General features: G+C 39.6%; 1 protein-coding gene across 1 annotated transcript; it reads right to left on the bottom strand.

The window, feature by feature from the left end:
- Window positions 1–126: 126 nt before the first annotated feature.
- On the bottom strand, window positions 127–12,039 carry LOC134527519 (outer dynein arm-docking complex subunit 2-like). The gene is made up of 6 exons (XM_063360258.1): window positions 12,019–12,039; window positions 11,264–11,410; window positions 8,589–8,798; window positions 4,769–4,981; window positions 1,164–1,421; window positions 127–141 (listed from the first exon to the last, which is right to left on the bottom strand). Exons 1-6 carry the CDS (start codon window positions 12,037–12,039, stop codon window positions 127–129), a joined length of 864 nt encoding a protein of 287 aa, XP_063216328.1.
- Between the last annotated feature and the right edge of the window lie 5,849 nt (window positions 12,040–17,888).

Genomic DNA, 17,888 nt, shown 5'->3' with positions numbered 1-17,888 from the left:
GACGCGCGACAATCACGACACGCTCACCGCCAGGGGCACTAATGCCTCTGAGTCTACCACGTTCCGCAACTGCGCGACGCGCGACTATCACGACACGCTCATCGCCAGGGGCATCGTAGTCCGCCACTAATGCTTCTGAATCTACCACGTTCCGCAACTACATTATGTTATTATTTTGCAATAGTGCACTTGATATGTCGTTTTATTCTTAAATACCATTTTTTACGTTCCTCAACTGCACGGCCTGCATTAATGACCCTGATTATTTTTAATCACAATTGGCCTGCATTACAAATTATTAAAACAATGCCAAAAATAATATATTTATTTAAAGGGCAGAAATCTTTTACAATACCTATACCTATTTAAATAGTTTATATAGTATTAAATAATCGTAACTTTACTAATTATTTTTATTTTAACTGTTATGCGTGCATACTTTATTCTGGTAAATATTTTTGATCATTTTAAACATAATGTTTCCTTAATTAGGCTATCTCACAATTCTTTTTGTAGTGCGTCATATTGCCCGAATAAATGCCTCGTTTTACCCGAAGTTGCGGGTAAAACGTCGCATTGTGGTAAGTCTACTTTTTGTATATCCACTGCAGTACTAATGGTGAAATGCGTACAAATTTTTAAATGTATGTAATAATAAAAAATAAAGCGTGCACGATTGCAATTCCTGCTGTATAAGTCGTTAATTAACCAAATTGTAGCCCTCGCGCCTCTTCGCATCACGGCAGTGGGCGGACACTTCTAACTTCTTAGCAGAGATCCCACTTTACATTGTGTGGATTTATACCTAACTTGGCCCAAAATAAATAAGTATTATATTTTTCCTTTCCAATTCAAAAATTTGGATAGCGTACTTAAAATTTATGTTACAGTAAAAATCAGCTAAAAAAAAAAATCCAAGTAGAATTGGACAAAGGGAGCTAGATGGAAGGCGAAAAAATTTATCTTGGATTCAACAGTAGTTAAAAAAATACATTGTTAAGCTATATCGTAGACTTTTGTGAACAGAGTCTCGAACTACTTCTTTGCATGGATGTTCGGACCACATCCATGAAAACTGTGGTGTGCTCGCGTTCGGCACGCCTCCAAGAGTGACGGACGCCTGTTATTACCGACGTGAAGCCAAGCCCAGAGGTCGAGACTACCTGCTCGTCGCCGTCGGTCTGCAGCACGAGCTCGGCCGCGGCCAGCTGCTGCACCAGCTCCACCAGCGACTGCACGACGCGCAGGCTGCCGAGGCGGGCGGCTTCCTCGCAGCCCGGCACGCAGCCCCACACGGCCGCTGCCACGGCGGCCAGCAGCCCCGGGTCCGCGCGCGAGGCCTCGGCCGCCAGCAGCGCCGCCAGGTCGTCGAGCCCGCCCGCCGCGAGCACCGCGCGCCGACACTTCTCGTCCGCCGCGCACTGCCCAAGCCACTCAGCATAGTCCTCAGCAGTCCCTCCCGCCAAGCAACACCTCAGACATCCACACATGAGTGCTAGTGGGCGGCACTCCGCGGCCTGGAACTATTCTTCGCGGACCCTTGGTTCGACGCTCGGTTCATAGACTAATGATGAATATAGGCAAATTTTGGCACAGGCCATAAACTAATGAAAGTTATAAACCTATATGAGTGCAGACTATCGAATAAGGATGATTAAAGTCAGATATTATAGACTAATAATGGATAAACCGATATTGGCAGAGCCACCTAGCAAACATTCACTAACATAACTATCTAATACATGTGATGTAAACAAGTACAAGTACGTTTGTTTTAACATATACTGTAACACACAGTTTTGTTAAACCTTGTTAATTATGTATTATATTTGATAAACCATATAAATTATTTAAATTCACTAATAATGGAATTCAAAGTGAAAAAAAGATTTCACGACGTTATAAATGTGCCAATATTTTCATTTTAATATCATAAATTATGTAGTTTTGGAGACAAATATTGTCTCACCTAAGTCTCAAAACCCTGCTGCTATCTAAGGTTTATTATATGTTGTGAGTATCTGACACTTGCAATAGATTATTAGGGGACATTTTACCTCTTTGCTAAATAGTCATCTAATTGGCCAAAAATTGCACATTGCAGGAAAACTTGCACAGATAATTTCGCACAACTAAAAGTCCAATCTTGCAATACAACTGTCAGAAAAATACTGAAACATCCATAGAAAATTCTACACCAGCGGCCATGAAAGTCCAAGGAATTGACCAAAGAATATTTCATTCTTGGCATAAATGCTTTAGTGCAGAGTTTAGACACAAAAGGGAAATTTATGTAGCGTAGTTAATGGTTTCCATTTTGTTAATTTTGTCAGTTGGTGTCATGGCGTGTCAAGTACAAACAAAGATATTTTAAGAGTACAAAAAAAAAATTGCAATTAAAATTAAGCTAAACAAACTATATATTTCTCTTTCCTATATGGTGGTCATTATATCCACTCAATGCTTTCGTATGTAAAAAAAATTATGTTTCAATATAGCGCAATAGACACCTGATTGCTTCTCTCCTTTCGTCAGTAACACTGATTGCTCTCCCTTCATCAGGAACCTTTATTTATGCTCCCCATGGCAGTACAAGTGAGTTACAAGTGTTAATAAATGATATGTGGACTGTTACATGTTTAACTTCGTGAAGCAATTCAACACAGCAGCGTTGCATCGATTACACAAAGAATTAGTTCAATATCAACAACATCATCATCTGTCTCAACCTTGAAGGTTCGTTGTCATCGATTTGACACATTTGCATTTGTATATTATGCCTGAAGTTTATAGCGGAGCAAATGTGCGGAGAATCCCTCTAGTATATAGTTTCACTGTGATAAGTACTATATGTGTTTCGAAATTAAAAAAAAAGTTCGAGATTACATGTGAAGAAATGAAAAGAGTGCCTACTATCGGACATCCTGTGAACATGACGTCTCCTCAGTTTACGCTGAAGACTAGCAAATGCACAGGCTCTTGTAGTAAAGCAGATGTGCAGCAACCGATCACATCGCCGTCTGGTCATGAACCGAAACCTAAAACTGTGCTCGTTGCAGTACAGGTAAAATAATAATGGATTCTACTTAGCGAGATCTGAATTTCGCGGAATGTAAAAAATACTACTGTTGTTGAAGTGCGTTAAGTCCTTTTAGAAAATTTCAAGCCTCTGATATTTTGAGGGGTTTAATGTGTTATGATTCCTAAAAATTGAATTTGTTTCCTTCAAAAATGGGAGTATATGTATATATATTTGTTTTTTGAGTCATTATGGGGGATTTTGAGTCTTTTTGGGAACGTTTGAAAGTCTAAGGTCACCATCATCCAAGATGGCGGTTAGTCGTTGACCACAAACCACACCTTGAACCCTGACCCAGAAGTGACTAAAACCTACTACTGGTCATGTTTCAAAGAAATAAAATTGCCAAAACAATTTTCGGTCACATTCATAATTAAGGAATTTCTTAAATTATTTTCTTTTGCCCCAGTTATCATTAAAAATTACATATTGAACTTAAATGTTTAGTAAAGCAAAAAAAAGTTTTTTATAAGGTGATAAGTAACACAGTAAACGGTAACTAAGAACTTATGTAGTGATTTACCTTGGCTAATGCTGAGGCGCTAAGTTTCTGCAGCTCAATATCTTCAGAAGAAAGAAATTGTACTAAGTCGGGCAAGATGCCCTCTATTCGGAAACCAAGCTGGAAATCGCTCTGCAAACAAAATAAAAAAATACTACAAAAATGTTTTTTAAAAAATCGAGTTCCTTGCTAAAAGAGAATAGTTTTCCAAACTCAGGGTTCTGAACTCAATAATTCTATTATTTATTATTATTATTTACATGAAACTTTTTGAAATGCATTTACTTAAATATGTTAAGCCAGTTATATATAAATAATATTCATATTTCTATCAATGATCCATGATGATATGACCTCTATGATAAGTGCTGTGCTGATCAGGAAGAGGCTGGATATCACGTCAGTAAAACGTTGGGCCCGGGTTCGAATCCTCGTAAAGCCATCCTGATTTAGGTTTAACATGGTTTCTCAACGTCTCTCCCGACCAATGCGGACTACAAAAATATATATGCGTGGATTTTCCCATTGTGAAAATGCAGAAGATTAACATTTAGTAAGTGACTATGTCATAAATTGTCAAACAGTAAATTTAATAATAATAATTGAGTTTTATAAGTATTAGATAAGATGTAAAATAAACTGGTCAAGATTATGAGGGGAACAGACAAAAATAATAAGAGGACTGATACCAGGACCTTTCTGGGTTGTTTCGTATTACACGTTCTCTCCTTGTGCGAACACATTGATTATATCAGGTTTCACACGCAATCGTGACTCATCAGATAAAAGAACGGATCTCCATTAGGCGTGTCCCCAGCTACGTTTTTCCTCCGCCCAGTTTCTACATTATGCACGGTGCTCTCTTGTTAATGGGACGCACACCTTGGGTTTACATGCATAGAGGCCACCTGATCGAAGACGATTACGGACAGCTTGAGATGACACCCCGAGTCCTGTAGCTGTTTGCTAGCTACATTGTAGAAGTGCTGAAATAAATCTGTCCCCTGTTCTGACGAGTTGTCAGTGGACGCTGCTTGTAAGGTCATATTTCTGATGGAAAAATATTTTTTCGTTTTATCTGATCATATAATTATATGTGTCGAATACCCTGATAATGTTGTTTCCCAAAATTTTGACCAGTGTACATCTGTGTAAAAAAATAACAATAAACCATAATTTGCAGTGACCTCCGAGGCGCACTGGTCGATGATCCCCAGCAGCGGCAGCAGGACCTCAGTGTTGCTGGTCTTAATGGCGCGGCCCAGCAGCCGTATGAGTCCTCCGCGCCGCATGGCCAAGCGGCTGTGTGCTGACCGACCGACCGCACGCAGCGCCCCCGCGACGGAGATGGCCGGCCCCACATCGTCCTCTGCCATGAGGTGCTCGTCCAGCAGGTCCATCTGCGAGCACAAGAACATGTTACACACTGCTTGGGGGACCATCTCCATTGTAAACCAGGCCCAACCTGGGGACCCTTGCTGGCCTCATGCACCGTTCCTGGAATATAAGGGGCTGCTCGCACGCCATCTTCTTGTGACACTTGTGTATAGGTGAAGCAGTTCCATCCCCATACACCAACTTCCCGGTGGACTATCTTTATTGTGGCTCTGGTCCAACCTGGGACACTTGCTGATCGCACGGACTGTTCCTGTTATATTAGAGGCTGGCCGCATTCATGTGATGCTTTAAGTTGTTGGAACAGCTGGTCCATCTATGCATATATAGAGATTATCACTGCCCAATGATCCTTCTTCCTTTATGTAATTGGTTTGCCTTACTTCAGCAAAGTTGCTGATCATGTTTACTTTTCTCGAAATAGCAGGGGATAGCCCCACATAATTTTGTTGTGATGCCATTTCTTGGTAATGTAGGTCGTTCTGTGCAATAATACATATTTATTCACTGCCTGATGAATATCCTTTATTTTAATGCTGGCCCAACATCGAAACACTTGCCAGAACCATTCACTCTGTTAAAGCAAGGCTAACCACACATCATATTCAGCTGACAACATGCAGGGGCTGGCCACACATTGTATATTTGAGATGCTATAGTTTGGTACACCAGGTGCACCTTCGTTCTCATATGAACTATAATTTACTGCCTGATGAACTTTCCTCCAACTTTGAAGGCACTCTTGCTGACCATGTGAAACATTTCTGGAATAGCAGGCGTTAGCTTCACATCATCTTGCTATGATGCCTTATTTTGGTACAGAAGGCACATCTGCGAAGACACGATAATATTGCCTGATTAATCCTTCTCCTCATAATAAGTTATGGCATAAATTAGGTACATCTGCTCACCATATGCACCAACCCTGAGATAGCTAGTCATCATCTGATATGGCTGATTAGCTCTCCTAATTGTGAGGCTTTCTTGTGGTAGCAGGTGTTATTCATGCATATAATTATGACTTCAGTGGTGTAGGAAATTAAGGTGGGGTGGCAGATGTGATCCCCCAGGGGCAATATCTTAGAGGGGGTTCCAGGTTTGTAATTTATGTATAATTTAATAACACACTAATTGCCATGCAGATTATATACAAAATTAATCAATTATTTGTGTTTAAATTTTGTGTAACATGATGGACTCCTTTTGTAAATCCATCTTTAATTTCAAATCGGGCCAATGTGTTCTCGATTATTCATGGTGTAATCCCTGTATTTATTTATTCATTCAGTTTTGATTCTGTAGATCCCATATGGAATTATAGAACTCCGGGATATAGAACAAGTCAATTAATACAAATATATACATATATAAATTCATACTGTACAAGCACAATTTCCACTAAACATTACAGGGCACTTTTACATTTCAAAAGTAAGAATAGAGAGAAGAGAAAAAAAAGAAGAAAAAAACATGGGTACATAAGAAATGGTATAAACTCAAGTCTAAGGCTCAGAGCAAAGTGTTAGAATACAAAAACAATATTTTTCTCCTCGTTATGTGATGGATTTAAGTAAGATTTACCAGAGTTTAGTTTTCTTATCTGTTATTAGGTCAAAGAATTCTATCAGAGATTAGGAAGGATGTTCTAACATAACTTGTTTGATTGTTCTTTTGAATATAGATAAATCGGTTATATTTGTGACATTTTGTGGCAATAAGTTGTAAATTTTTATGCCTATGTAATTTGTGCTCTTTTCAAACTGACTGGTATTATGAATTGTTATCCGTAATGTTTTGGAGTTTCTTGTGTTATGTAAATGAATATCTAGATTTTTTTTAAATAGTGTTTCTCCTTATTTATGAATAAGAGTATTCTTAGTATATATTTGTTTATGACTGTTAAGATTTTAAGTTTTCTGAATTTTTTTTACAGTGAGCTGACATTTTGTCATGTGTTATTATACGAATAGCTCTTTTTTGTCATTTTAGAATTGTTTCAATTTCCACTGATGTTCCCCAGATTGATATATTATATGTCATTATAGAGTGTAAGTGACCATAGTAGACAGTTTTTAATGTTTTAATATTAACTACTTCTGCCAGTCTTAGTACATAGCAGGATACACTAAGCCTGTTAGCGACAGAGTTAATATGGTCTTTATACTATAGCTGTTCATCTAATTTCACACCAAGGAATTTAACATTTGATGTTCTAGTTATATTACTGTTAAACTTTAATTCAAACTTTTCTTCTACTAGATTATGTCTGTTCCTAAAATTTATACAATTTGTTTTAGATGCATTTAGTACAAGTTTATTTGCTTCCAACCAGTGATTTGGATACATTTTTTTGTAACATCTTAACATCATACATTGTGTGAGATTAATTTGGCCTTGAAAACAGAGGGCTTGCTTTCGTCTATGATGCATGTATTTAGGGTAGTAGTGTAGTATGTAATACTATTGGAGAGGTTATTATGTACTGAACATATTTTAAGTTTTTTGTAATAATTGTTTCAAAGTTGATAATTTATGATGGGAATGTTGTTACTATAAATTTATATATGTTAAATATTTAAGTGTGTAATGAAAATAAATATATTACATTTTGATGTATATTGTTACAATTAAATGTATTTACTCCCATTATTTAAATGCAGATCCTTATTCTCAAAAAAAAATTCAGAATGGGTAGCAGCAAATACAACAGCCCTCTGGTGCCATGGCTCCTGATATATCTCAATGCTTTAATGATGCCATGACATTCTTAGTCCACTTTCCTGGCACTTTTCACAAATATGTATTTTTATAACTTTACATACATATATGCTGTAGTATATAAATATAGATTTAATTTATTCTTATATATTAAAAGTATATATGCACATATAATATCTAAAATGTAACTGAATAGTAATTATGAAATATAATGTGACTTGAGTCACTCTTACACTACTAAGGATTTAAAATTCCCGCCCGCCGTGTCTAGTTCTGCAGTCGGCCTCCCGGCGCTGCTAACTGTGTATCAGCAGCCATACAGAGAGTGGCCATTCTATATCTCCCTCTGTTTTCTATGGTTAGGCCCTCCGCTCAAAATGTCACATCGCGAGATGCACACGGAGTTCCAGAAATGCGGAAAAAGAAAAGTTAAAATAATACTTAAAGAAATGTGGCATTTACTGAATAGTTAAAGCAAGCAAATGTTTGAAACGCCACCGGGTCGCGCAGGACTGGAGTGAGGGTTACAAGGACGCGATTTCTGCTCCGCAGAGCGGAGGCCGCATCAACAACGTTGCTAATTTACATCTGAGACGCTGCCAGGCTGTATCTGGGTTGCTGCTAAAGGACAGATAAATAATTACATTCGAATTAATAATACCATTCGTCTTGCTGATTATAGGTTTAAAAAAAATAATCTTTAAAAAAAAACAACACTGGCGGTGTCTGGACATGACGTCGCAGTGTGCACTCTAACAGCGGTGGATGGTACTGGCTTACTGGCCTGGGCATTACCACGCCAACTGTACAAATACCGTCGATGTAAACTAGGAAACTACAATGTAAGCCAGCTCGGAGCTGTCAGTGTGGTGCGGCAGCAGCGGCGGGGCTCACCAGGACGGGGATGCCGCCGAAGCGGCGGATGTCCTTGCTGGCCTGGCGCACGTCCGCCACGTGGGCCAGCGTGTCGGCCGCCAGCGCGCGGATGCCCACCTCCTGGCAGCGCAGCAGCTTCACCAGCAGCTGCACGCCGCCCATGTCAGAGATGCTGATCTGGATCTGCGGCAGCGCCGAGATGCGGCTCAGCACCTTCAGCGACCCCAGCTGCGGCAAACACCGCCGGGTCACGCGCGACATCGCATCCGTCGGCCCATCGAACTCATACTTTTAGCGGGCGGACGGGTGGACTTTATCTATGGTTAGGGACAGGAAAAATTCGCGGGTTCAATGACCTCTAGGATGATCTCCATAGTTCTACGTACACCCGGTCAAATGTCACCCACTCATTCAGTGGCGGATCCAGGATTTTGGTTTGGGAGGGGCTTAACCCAGCTGAGGCTAGGCTTTATCAAGGCAAACACTTAAACAATAGTGGACCCAGATGCTTTTGGAGGGGGCTTGAGCCCCTTAACCCCCCCTCTGGATCCGCTACTGCACTCATTGGCTGCTGTCTTGTGAGACGTCCCAACGTAGCAGCCTGTGATTCGTATAAAGCTTTGGTCGGGTGTTTCTCATTGGCCCAGAGTCATGCAGGTGAGTTGTGAGCCAATAGCAGAGGCAGCACTGAGGTATAACTGTTTATATTTTAGCCTATCGCGAAATGAATTCGCGAATTTTTCCGGTCTCTATCTATGGTTTTACCTGCGGCAGTCAATTGTGAACAGAATACAAGCTTGCAGTTATATAGCATTAGGTCGTTCAGACGTTTTGTTTAATAACATAGTGGTTCTTAAAAACGCATGTCTAAAAAAATTCTATTACGGATCTGAATTTTTCCGAGGACATGCTAATACAATATTAAAAAAACACAACATAAATAGTTATAAAAAAAAGTCGAAAAAGGTGTCTGAGAGAAAAACACTGATGATTGGTAGCACTTTATTGGGAAAATATTTTGACGGGCGAATGAGGTCATGTTGTCTGCTGCGTGACGCTGACGGACGAGCAAGCGACGGACGGACTAATGACGGACTGAGGCGACGAGCTATTGTAATTCCGCTTTCAGAAATCATTATGGATGGAACTAGTGAGTTTTATAGTTTATAAAAACCTTGTATTGTTCTTCAAATGATTCTTGCAATTAGGAGGATTGATTAAAAACATTATTTAAGACATACGTCAGTGCTTTAATACACTGTATGTCATACAGAAAACCCGAAGAACGGACAAAGAAAGATGAATAAGTATTCAAACACTCAGAAAACAAGCCAAAAACAGTCGATTTCAAATATTATAAGGCAATGACAGCTTAGAGAATTCCTTGGAAGGTCTTAGTTAGAACAATATCACAGCACAGACGAAAAAAGTAGGCTGACAACGACGAGAAAGTTACAACTTTGTTATTTGAATTGTTTGTGTGTATTCAGCATCGGATCCAGGTTTGACTTCTCGGAAGGGGGAAGAGGGCACCAGTAGTCTGGCCCTATTATAATACCTGTTTATTAATTCCAAAATTATATTATCTAGTGCATATTATACCATTTGTGGGGTGAGGTGCTACGTGTACCCGCAACCCCCCCCCCTCCCCTCATGGGCCGGATCTGCCTCTGTGTGTATTCTCATTGTCAGAACACTGTGTTTGTCTGTGCTGTGATATTATTCTTATTCCTTCCACGAAATCCTCTGTGCTGTATTTTAAATAGGCTGAATGCGGCTTGTTTTTGGTGTTTTGTGTATTCATTTTTGTCAGTTTTCCGGGTTTCTGTAAGATATACACTGCAAATTAGCATGGTGTATGTCGAAAATAATGTTTTATGTTTAAACTTTTAAAGAAAAGGTCTGATAATTATATATATAAACATTAATTATCATAAGACGCTAGGGAAAAATTGTGTTCTACTGTTTTCATTTTTCATATTGTAGGGTTGGTGGGGTCTTGAGACTTTCGTGCTTTAAAATAGCTGTCACACTGTCAAATTTCCGCTTCAAACGCCTTCCAACATGTTGTGTCAAATAAAGTTGGAGGGTTATGACGTTACCTAAATCATCAATAGAGCAGCCGTTTTTGTTTGACAAGTTGGATGACTTGAGTTGCTATCGAAAATTGTACATATAGGACGGGTTCTAAAATATGTTGAATGTTGAATGCAATCGGCCGATCAAAATCGTGTCAAGCGAACAATCCGTCACAAGGATTCTTTAAATTGACAAAGAGCACATGGGCGTTTAAAGAGGTTATAAAAGTTAAAACTTTTTTGTGTAAATATTAAATTATGTTTTTATGACTTTAAACAATCACTGAACTTTTTATTTTATTATGTGATTAAAATTTATAACTACATGTTCAAAAAACTTTAAAATGTTCAAAAATTACATTCAGCTTTGTGATGAATTATCAAATTTCAAAATTGAGATTAAAACTGAAAAGTTTGAGATCGCTCAGACGAAAAAACAAACTTTGATAGTGTGACATGATTTAAAATATATTTGATGGAGAAAAAATGGAAGATATTTCCCGTCCAGTACAACCCCGCCCACTCCATTATCAAATATACCTATTGGAGACAGATATTCGACAGTGTGACAGGGCGCAGCTCGCGTGGTTCACGAGGCGCGGCGCGCGGACTGACCATGCACTCCTCGTGGTCGGTGCTGAGCAGGTTGACGAGCGTCTCCAGGCAGGACGTGTCCTTCATGGCCAGCTGGCTGGAGTCGGAGGTGAGGTCGTGGTCCAGCATGCAGCACAGCCCCGTCAGCGTCGCTGTTTGGTCGCCCGCCTGCCGGCAGACCGCGAGTTCACGATGGCCAGCCCTCTCACCAGGGGCGCAACTACTATATTTCCAAAGGGGGGGGGGCAATATACCTTTTTATAAAGTATCATCGATCCCCCCCTATTGAAGCGGGGAGGCCCGGGGATCCTCCCTCGGGAAAATTTGTATTTCAAGGTGGAAAATGGTGCTATTTAAGCAGTTTTATTATCTAAAAATTGATTACACAGCTCTTTCTTTGCCCCCGTTTGCCCCCACTTCAAGGTTTCAGAAGGGGGGGGGGGCAAAATACCCTCCCCCCCTGTTGTTGCGCCCCTGCCTCTCACTACCGACGCTCCTGCCGTGTCGAGTGTTTGTCATTAAACTGTAGGCCCCTGTTCGTTATTTGGTATGAACGTCATTTACTGACAAAATTATAACAACCATTGCCGAAATTCAAGATCCAAATTGACCTAAAAACTTTTATTAAAAGGTATATTTTTCAAATTTACCGAGGGAGGCCCCTTATGTCTCTCTTCTACTCCCCTACACGCGGAGGCCTCTCTTCAGAATATTAGGGCCCTGCAAAGGTAAATGGCCTGGGGTCCAAAGAAGGCTATAGGACAACCACTGCTTGCCTTCTGCACGCGACTCCACATTGGTGGACGATGTGCCACCATAACTGTTAAAAAAATCAGGGGGTGGCCACTTCTGCATGATTACACGGTAAGTGAGTGATGCCGTTTTTATTCTCCAAATATTGCGCCAAATGTTGCGCCATGTTGGTTAGACGACCAAAACATTGGTTGACGTGTAGTGTTTGCATTGTGGAAACAGTTTTATCTGACTTGTTTTTATGTTATGTTATGTTTTGTTGGTTACCTTACCACGTGTTATAAGAAGGTGACTGTTTTGGGAAATAAATGTAATGAAGAATTTAGAATTTTTAGCACGGAGAATACAGTAAGTATATATGATTCTTCAAAATTATTATATAGATAATATTAAAAATTTCTTTTATATTTACTTTATAATGAAATAATAGAACAATGGATAATGTAATATTCTTACGCCGATTAAATTACTTTCAATCAAAGTAATTATTACCAAAATAATTTGTTTTGCACCTTCGGTTTGTTTAAATTTCCAGATTTTTTTTTTTTATAATTTCTTCAAAGAATTTTTGGTTAGCAAATAAGCCAAAGAAATTATAATTTTTGCTACTTTCTGGAACAGTATTAAACACCAATATTTTCATTTAACGATGTAAATGAAACATCTCATAAAAATTATGTCTTAAGCATGTTTAATTCATAATAAAAAATTACTTCTAGGAGCACGTCAAAACTTCTGTCGCTGATGAAGGAAAAAAATTTCTAGATTCTAGTATCCGTTCCCGCACAACAGTTATTGATAAGGGTGAAGAAATTAATGTCAATGTCATTTCTCACACTTCTACGGATTTTGACTTCTGATAAATCATACTTATACGGAATAATAATTATTGATTGTAACTTTTTTCAATAATAAAATTTTTGTATTAATTGTTCACAATATTTTAGGTTATATTTTAGGTTATTAACTACTCCAAAATAATGCTCAGTATTTACTAATTTATCGTTATCCTTCTCTGTTGCACGAATAAATAGCATATGCGCTCTCTTTCATTCAGCGGTCTCGTAGCACGCAGCTGTAATGTAGTGTCCTCTTCTATCGCACGGGATATTTGTCTCGGACCTCTTTGTCACAAGTTTCCACACGCATACAATTTTCACCTTTCAAAAATCGACAACCGTCATTCAGGCCAGACTTTTTACAGACAACCCTATATCATTGTATTCGCAATTAAATAGCGCTCATTTTGATATAAGATTTATTTATTTAACAGATTGGTGAAAATAACTACAATTATCGATTTACCTGTTTATACCTGCCAACCCAGTAGTTAGGCCAGGAAAAAAATAGACAACCCAACGTTTGTATTTTCTATAGGCTTCATACTTTCGGTTGGTATTAAATTTATTCGTTAAACTTATCAGTGCAATATTTAATAAAAAGTCCTTTTTCAATTTTTAATTAATCATGGTCTGGCCTGGAAATTTTTAGACAATCCACTCGATATATATTTTCTAATATATGATATTTGATATAAAATACTTTTCATCCATTAAATAGATGGGTGAAGGTCGTTTCTAGTGCGGATCCTCTACTATCTGGGATGTTTTTGAACACAGGTGTAACTGTAAATCGATGAAGAGGATTATTTTCTCCATGTCAAAGTCATGGACATTAATGTAAAGTCATAGACCATCGTATCAAGACATTTACGCTTCCTGCAAGCTTATCAGGTTGCCACAGCGTTGCTCTCTCAAGGTTTCTGGTCGCAGTTATAACTGTACCATGATGAACAGAATTATTTTTTGCAGGTCCAAGTCATGGACCATAACATAAAGTCATGGACTACTTATCGTTTCAAAGCCTCCACGCTAGCTACAATCTTGTCGGCTCTGACCTGGCATTGCTCTCCGGGGTGTTGTAACTGTACCTTGATGAAGAGGATGATCTTCTGCAGGTCCCAGTACTCGAGCGAGGGGTCGGCCTCGACGGTGCGCGGCAGCAGCCAGTCCTCCTCCTGCGAGCCCTCGGACGACGAGGAGGACGTATCGTCGCCCGCGGCGCCGCGGCTCGCCCCCCGCTGCTCCGTGTGTGCTTCCCCGTACGACAGCTCCGCGCAGGCCCTGTGGAGTTGCCAGCTTCTCTAGGGCCTCTGCCACTGCCACTGCCAAGCATTCTCTTCTGCACCTTCCAGCAAAGTCGGTCCAATAATGTTGGAAGGATATCACGACAACAAAAAACATCACTAGCGCAGCCGTGTTTGTTTGACAAGTTTGATGATTTGAGTTTCCATCTTATATATATATATATATATATATATATATATATATATATATATATATATGATGGGACTAGTTTCAAAAATATTTAGAATTTTTTATGGAACCAGCCAGCTATTTCGGAGTACAAATCGAATATAATAGAGGTCAGAAAGGTAAAATAAATAAAATGGTGCTAATATGAAGGTCGTATGTAGAGAAATGTATTTGAAAAAAAAACTGATATATGTGTATATAAGTTTTAAAGTTCACAGAACTTTCATTTATTTTTCGCAACTATTATTAATGTTATTTAAAATTATAGATACTTAAAAGTTAAGAAAGGTATAACATTTAAAACCAGTACTGATGTTTCATACTGTAATGCATTACTTTAATCTTAAAAAATCAATATGTAAATGTTTTAGCGAGCTCAGAACAATAATCCAGTAAATTTCTTACATTGTGTGAAAGGTTTTAAAATAGGTTTGAGATCCAGATTTGTTGGCTACTGAAGCAAATTTGACAGTGTGTCAGGGATTTTTAAGGTGTAAACCAAAAGCCACTTTAATGATCACATGCATGCATACATACATTTGCACACACACACCTATATATATATATATATATATATATATATATATATATATATGTGTGTGTGTGTGTGTGTGTGAATGGTGAATTTGCAAAACAACTTAAATCACATTTTTGGTGTTTTGAGATTATTGCCTAATCGTGAAGCAATTGCAAAGGGCTACAGTTTACTAGTAAAATGACTTTAGTCCACGTCTTTGTTGCATTCTTATCTGCTTCTGCATTTTTATGTTTATAGAAAAAACAACCTAAGTCCCGGACTTAAGTCGTTCTAATTGTGACAATTTTTTTGATGTGAGAGTAAGCGTGGTTGGGAAGACACGTATGCCATCTACCTTAAATAACTGGAACTAAATGTGCTGACACTTTTGTGCCGTGTATTAGGGATTTAGGCACGTTTTATTTAAAATTTTGTAATCTTAAATATTTTTTGAAAATATATTTTTTTTTCTTTTCTTTTTCTCTCATCTTATTTTCTTTACGGCCAGGCCCTCAGCCTATGTTCTCAGAGGCGAGCTGATTCTCTTTCCCAGCCTCATGCTAGGCTAGCATTCTGGCTAATATTTCTCCCGCCTCCAGGCACGTCGGGGCCGGTAACTTTATTTCTTCGCGTGACTACCTTTTGCCTACAGCAGCTTGTGAAGCAGTGCTGAGCCCTGCTAACTCTGTCACGAATCGGTATAAGGTTCACTAGCAGCAAGACACGACAGGAGGATCCCGTGGGCCTTGTGTCCCACAGACCATGCATTTTTTGAAGCCATCCTCCTCCTCCTGCTCACCCACCACTTTCTTCTCAGAAGTGTGGCTAGGGGCGACGACCGCACGAGTACGTTAACCGAAGTCAAGGCCATCTCAGGCTTGACAGCCGCAGTTACGATTCTGGACTTTAGCGACACCTAGCGACGGCTGTGGTAACTAATGCCACTTGTGAGGCGTCGGCAGCGCCGACACCAGCGCTCGCGCGGAGGTAACGACAACCTCTCTCCCCTCCTTAAGTCTCAGGCCGCTAGGTGGCACCACTGGTTACTCCATTAACCCCCTAGCTTGACACACTCGTCGGCCACGAGTCGATTTATTAGTACTTCTGCTCGCCACCAAAAGATAGCGCCTCAGTCGCGCAGTCACTCCAGTAAGATCCAATTTTTTTATGCCGGACACCTTCGGGTGGACTCGGTAATTTTCGGCTCAGAGCCTAACCCCCCCCTCCCATTCTCTAGAGACCCCGCGCTTATGATATTCTGGTGATATCCCGCGCTGAACTTACTTCGGTGCGCGCCTCCTGACTGACTGGTACCGTTTGTATCTGCGATCTTCGGCGAATCATCGACATCGTATATTATGTAGTCTTCTCAGACTAGAGGGATGGAGTCCCTAGCTAAAATTATTAACCAGCCAGTAATTTATTTGAAAGTAGAGAAACTTAGTATTTTTATATAAATTATTTTCTCATTATTCGTGATGACTTCCGTGGCTACCGCGAATCGTGGTTCGAGTTTGCGGAGACGAGACGCCCTATCCTGAGCGCCAGGACCAACACCCTGTTTTGGTAAGTCTTGACGTCATTCCCCCCTTTAATTTCCCTCTATTGGCCTTTTGCGCCATTTAAGTATACTGTCTGGAAACAGGTCTAATTCTTTGGAATTTGGACCTTTGTTTCAGACAGGGTTCCAAGTTTGGGGCAACCAAAATCCTCTGTCAGAACCTCTGGAGTCGGTTCCTGCGCAGAATCCAACATCATTAGGCCTACTACCTCGATCACCGTCTACCTACAGCCCCGGGTGATACCCGCATAATTCTATCTTTTTATTCACGAACTCAGAAATAGTGTAACCCAGTTAAGACAGCGGACAGTAAAAAGCAGTTCGAGGAGAAGAAATTTATATTATGTTTTGGAAGGACTATATGTACAACCTTTAAAGTTACCAATGTTAATTTCATTCTTGTTTTTAAATATTTTAATTTATGTTATACATTCAGGGCCGGCCCTATCGTATATAACGTTAAGGAATATCATATAATAAGTGTAATTGTGAGTTATGTAAATAAGATCACTTATCAATGAAAAACAGACTTTACTAAGGAAAATTTAATCTATAAAAAAAAGAAAGAACAATGATTAATAAAATAAGGAAGTCTATAGACGTAACAGTTGTTTTTATTTATTTAATATATAATAACGATCCTTTTACTCCCAAGTATTCGTAGGGAGTCTCTAAATTTTCTTTGTTTACTCCTAGTGTCGCCTCTGTTGTTGACTTTTATGGTTATTAATTGAGTGCCCCAGTTATCAAAGCTTCCAAATCTTTTAACCTTATTATTTAATTATTCTTTAAGACACTTGGGGTATTACACTTTTATGCTATCTGTTTACAAATATGTTCATCTCAGTGTGAACGAAAATGTTGTTGCAACCGTGCGTGTTGTGAAATAAAACAAAAGTAAGTTTGCAGGAAAATGATGTGTTCTAGCAGTAGTTTGAAGAGTTATCTTGAAGAAGCTATTGGCCACAATGATATACGAAAAAAGGGTGTCAAAAGGACTGCTGAACAGGGGCGCCCGCAAAGAGGGGGGGGGGGTCAGTAGGGGCAGTTACCCCCCCCCCCCCTGATATTTTGAGTGAAAAATACGTTTAACATATAATTTGAAGAAAATTACACATAACTTAATAACAACTGCAACGGTAATTAATTATTGTGAAAAATAATTGGATGATTGACGATCATAGCTGGATGATGTGTCAACTCAGCTGCCGGCTGCCACTCTAGTCTGAGACTCTCCCACCTCCACGGTCTCTTCCCGCCCGCTCCCACCCCTACACCATGCCGGACATCGCTCCCACCCCGATGCCCGCCGTAGAGTACTAGCGCCTAAAGACAGGCTCGCACTATGCGCCAGAATCTTTCTGCGCATGCGCGACAGGCCTAGAGGCGGAGAAAAAAGATCAAACCAATACTGTCATCTATCCTTTTTGGTGCTCTCCATGATCTTCCGTTAAGAGGAAAAACAGACAAGCATGCTGATTCACGACTTGCTGAGTTTTC

Source organism: Bacillus rossius, chromosome 1 (genome assembly GCF_032445375.1).
Source record: "Bacillus rossius redtenbacheri isolate Brsri chromosome 1, Brsri_v3, whole genome shotgun sequence".
In the NCBI taxonomy this organism is placed as follows: domain Eukaryota; kingdom Metazoa; phylum Arthropoda; class Insecta; order Phasmatodea; family Bacillidae; genus Bacillus; species Bacillus rossius.
The sequence above is the reverse complement of the archived record's forward strand: the minus strand, read 5'-3'. Positions and strand labels throughout refer to the sequence as shown.

Bases quoted from the DNA above. Each gene is read 5' to 3' on its own strand.
- LOC134527519 (XM_063360258.1), bottom strand. From the start codon at position 12,039: ATGTGGAGTCGCGTGCAGAAG. The intron at 11,411-12,018 runs GCAAGCAGTGGT...GTCTGCCGGCAG, and splicing joins TGTGGAGTCGCGTGCAGAAG to GCGGGCGACCAAACAGCGAC. The intron at 8,799-11,263 runs GTCAGTCCGCGC...TGTTTGCCGCAG, and splicing joins CCGACCACGAGGAGTGCATG to CTGGGGTCGCTGAAGGTGCT.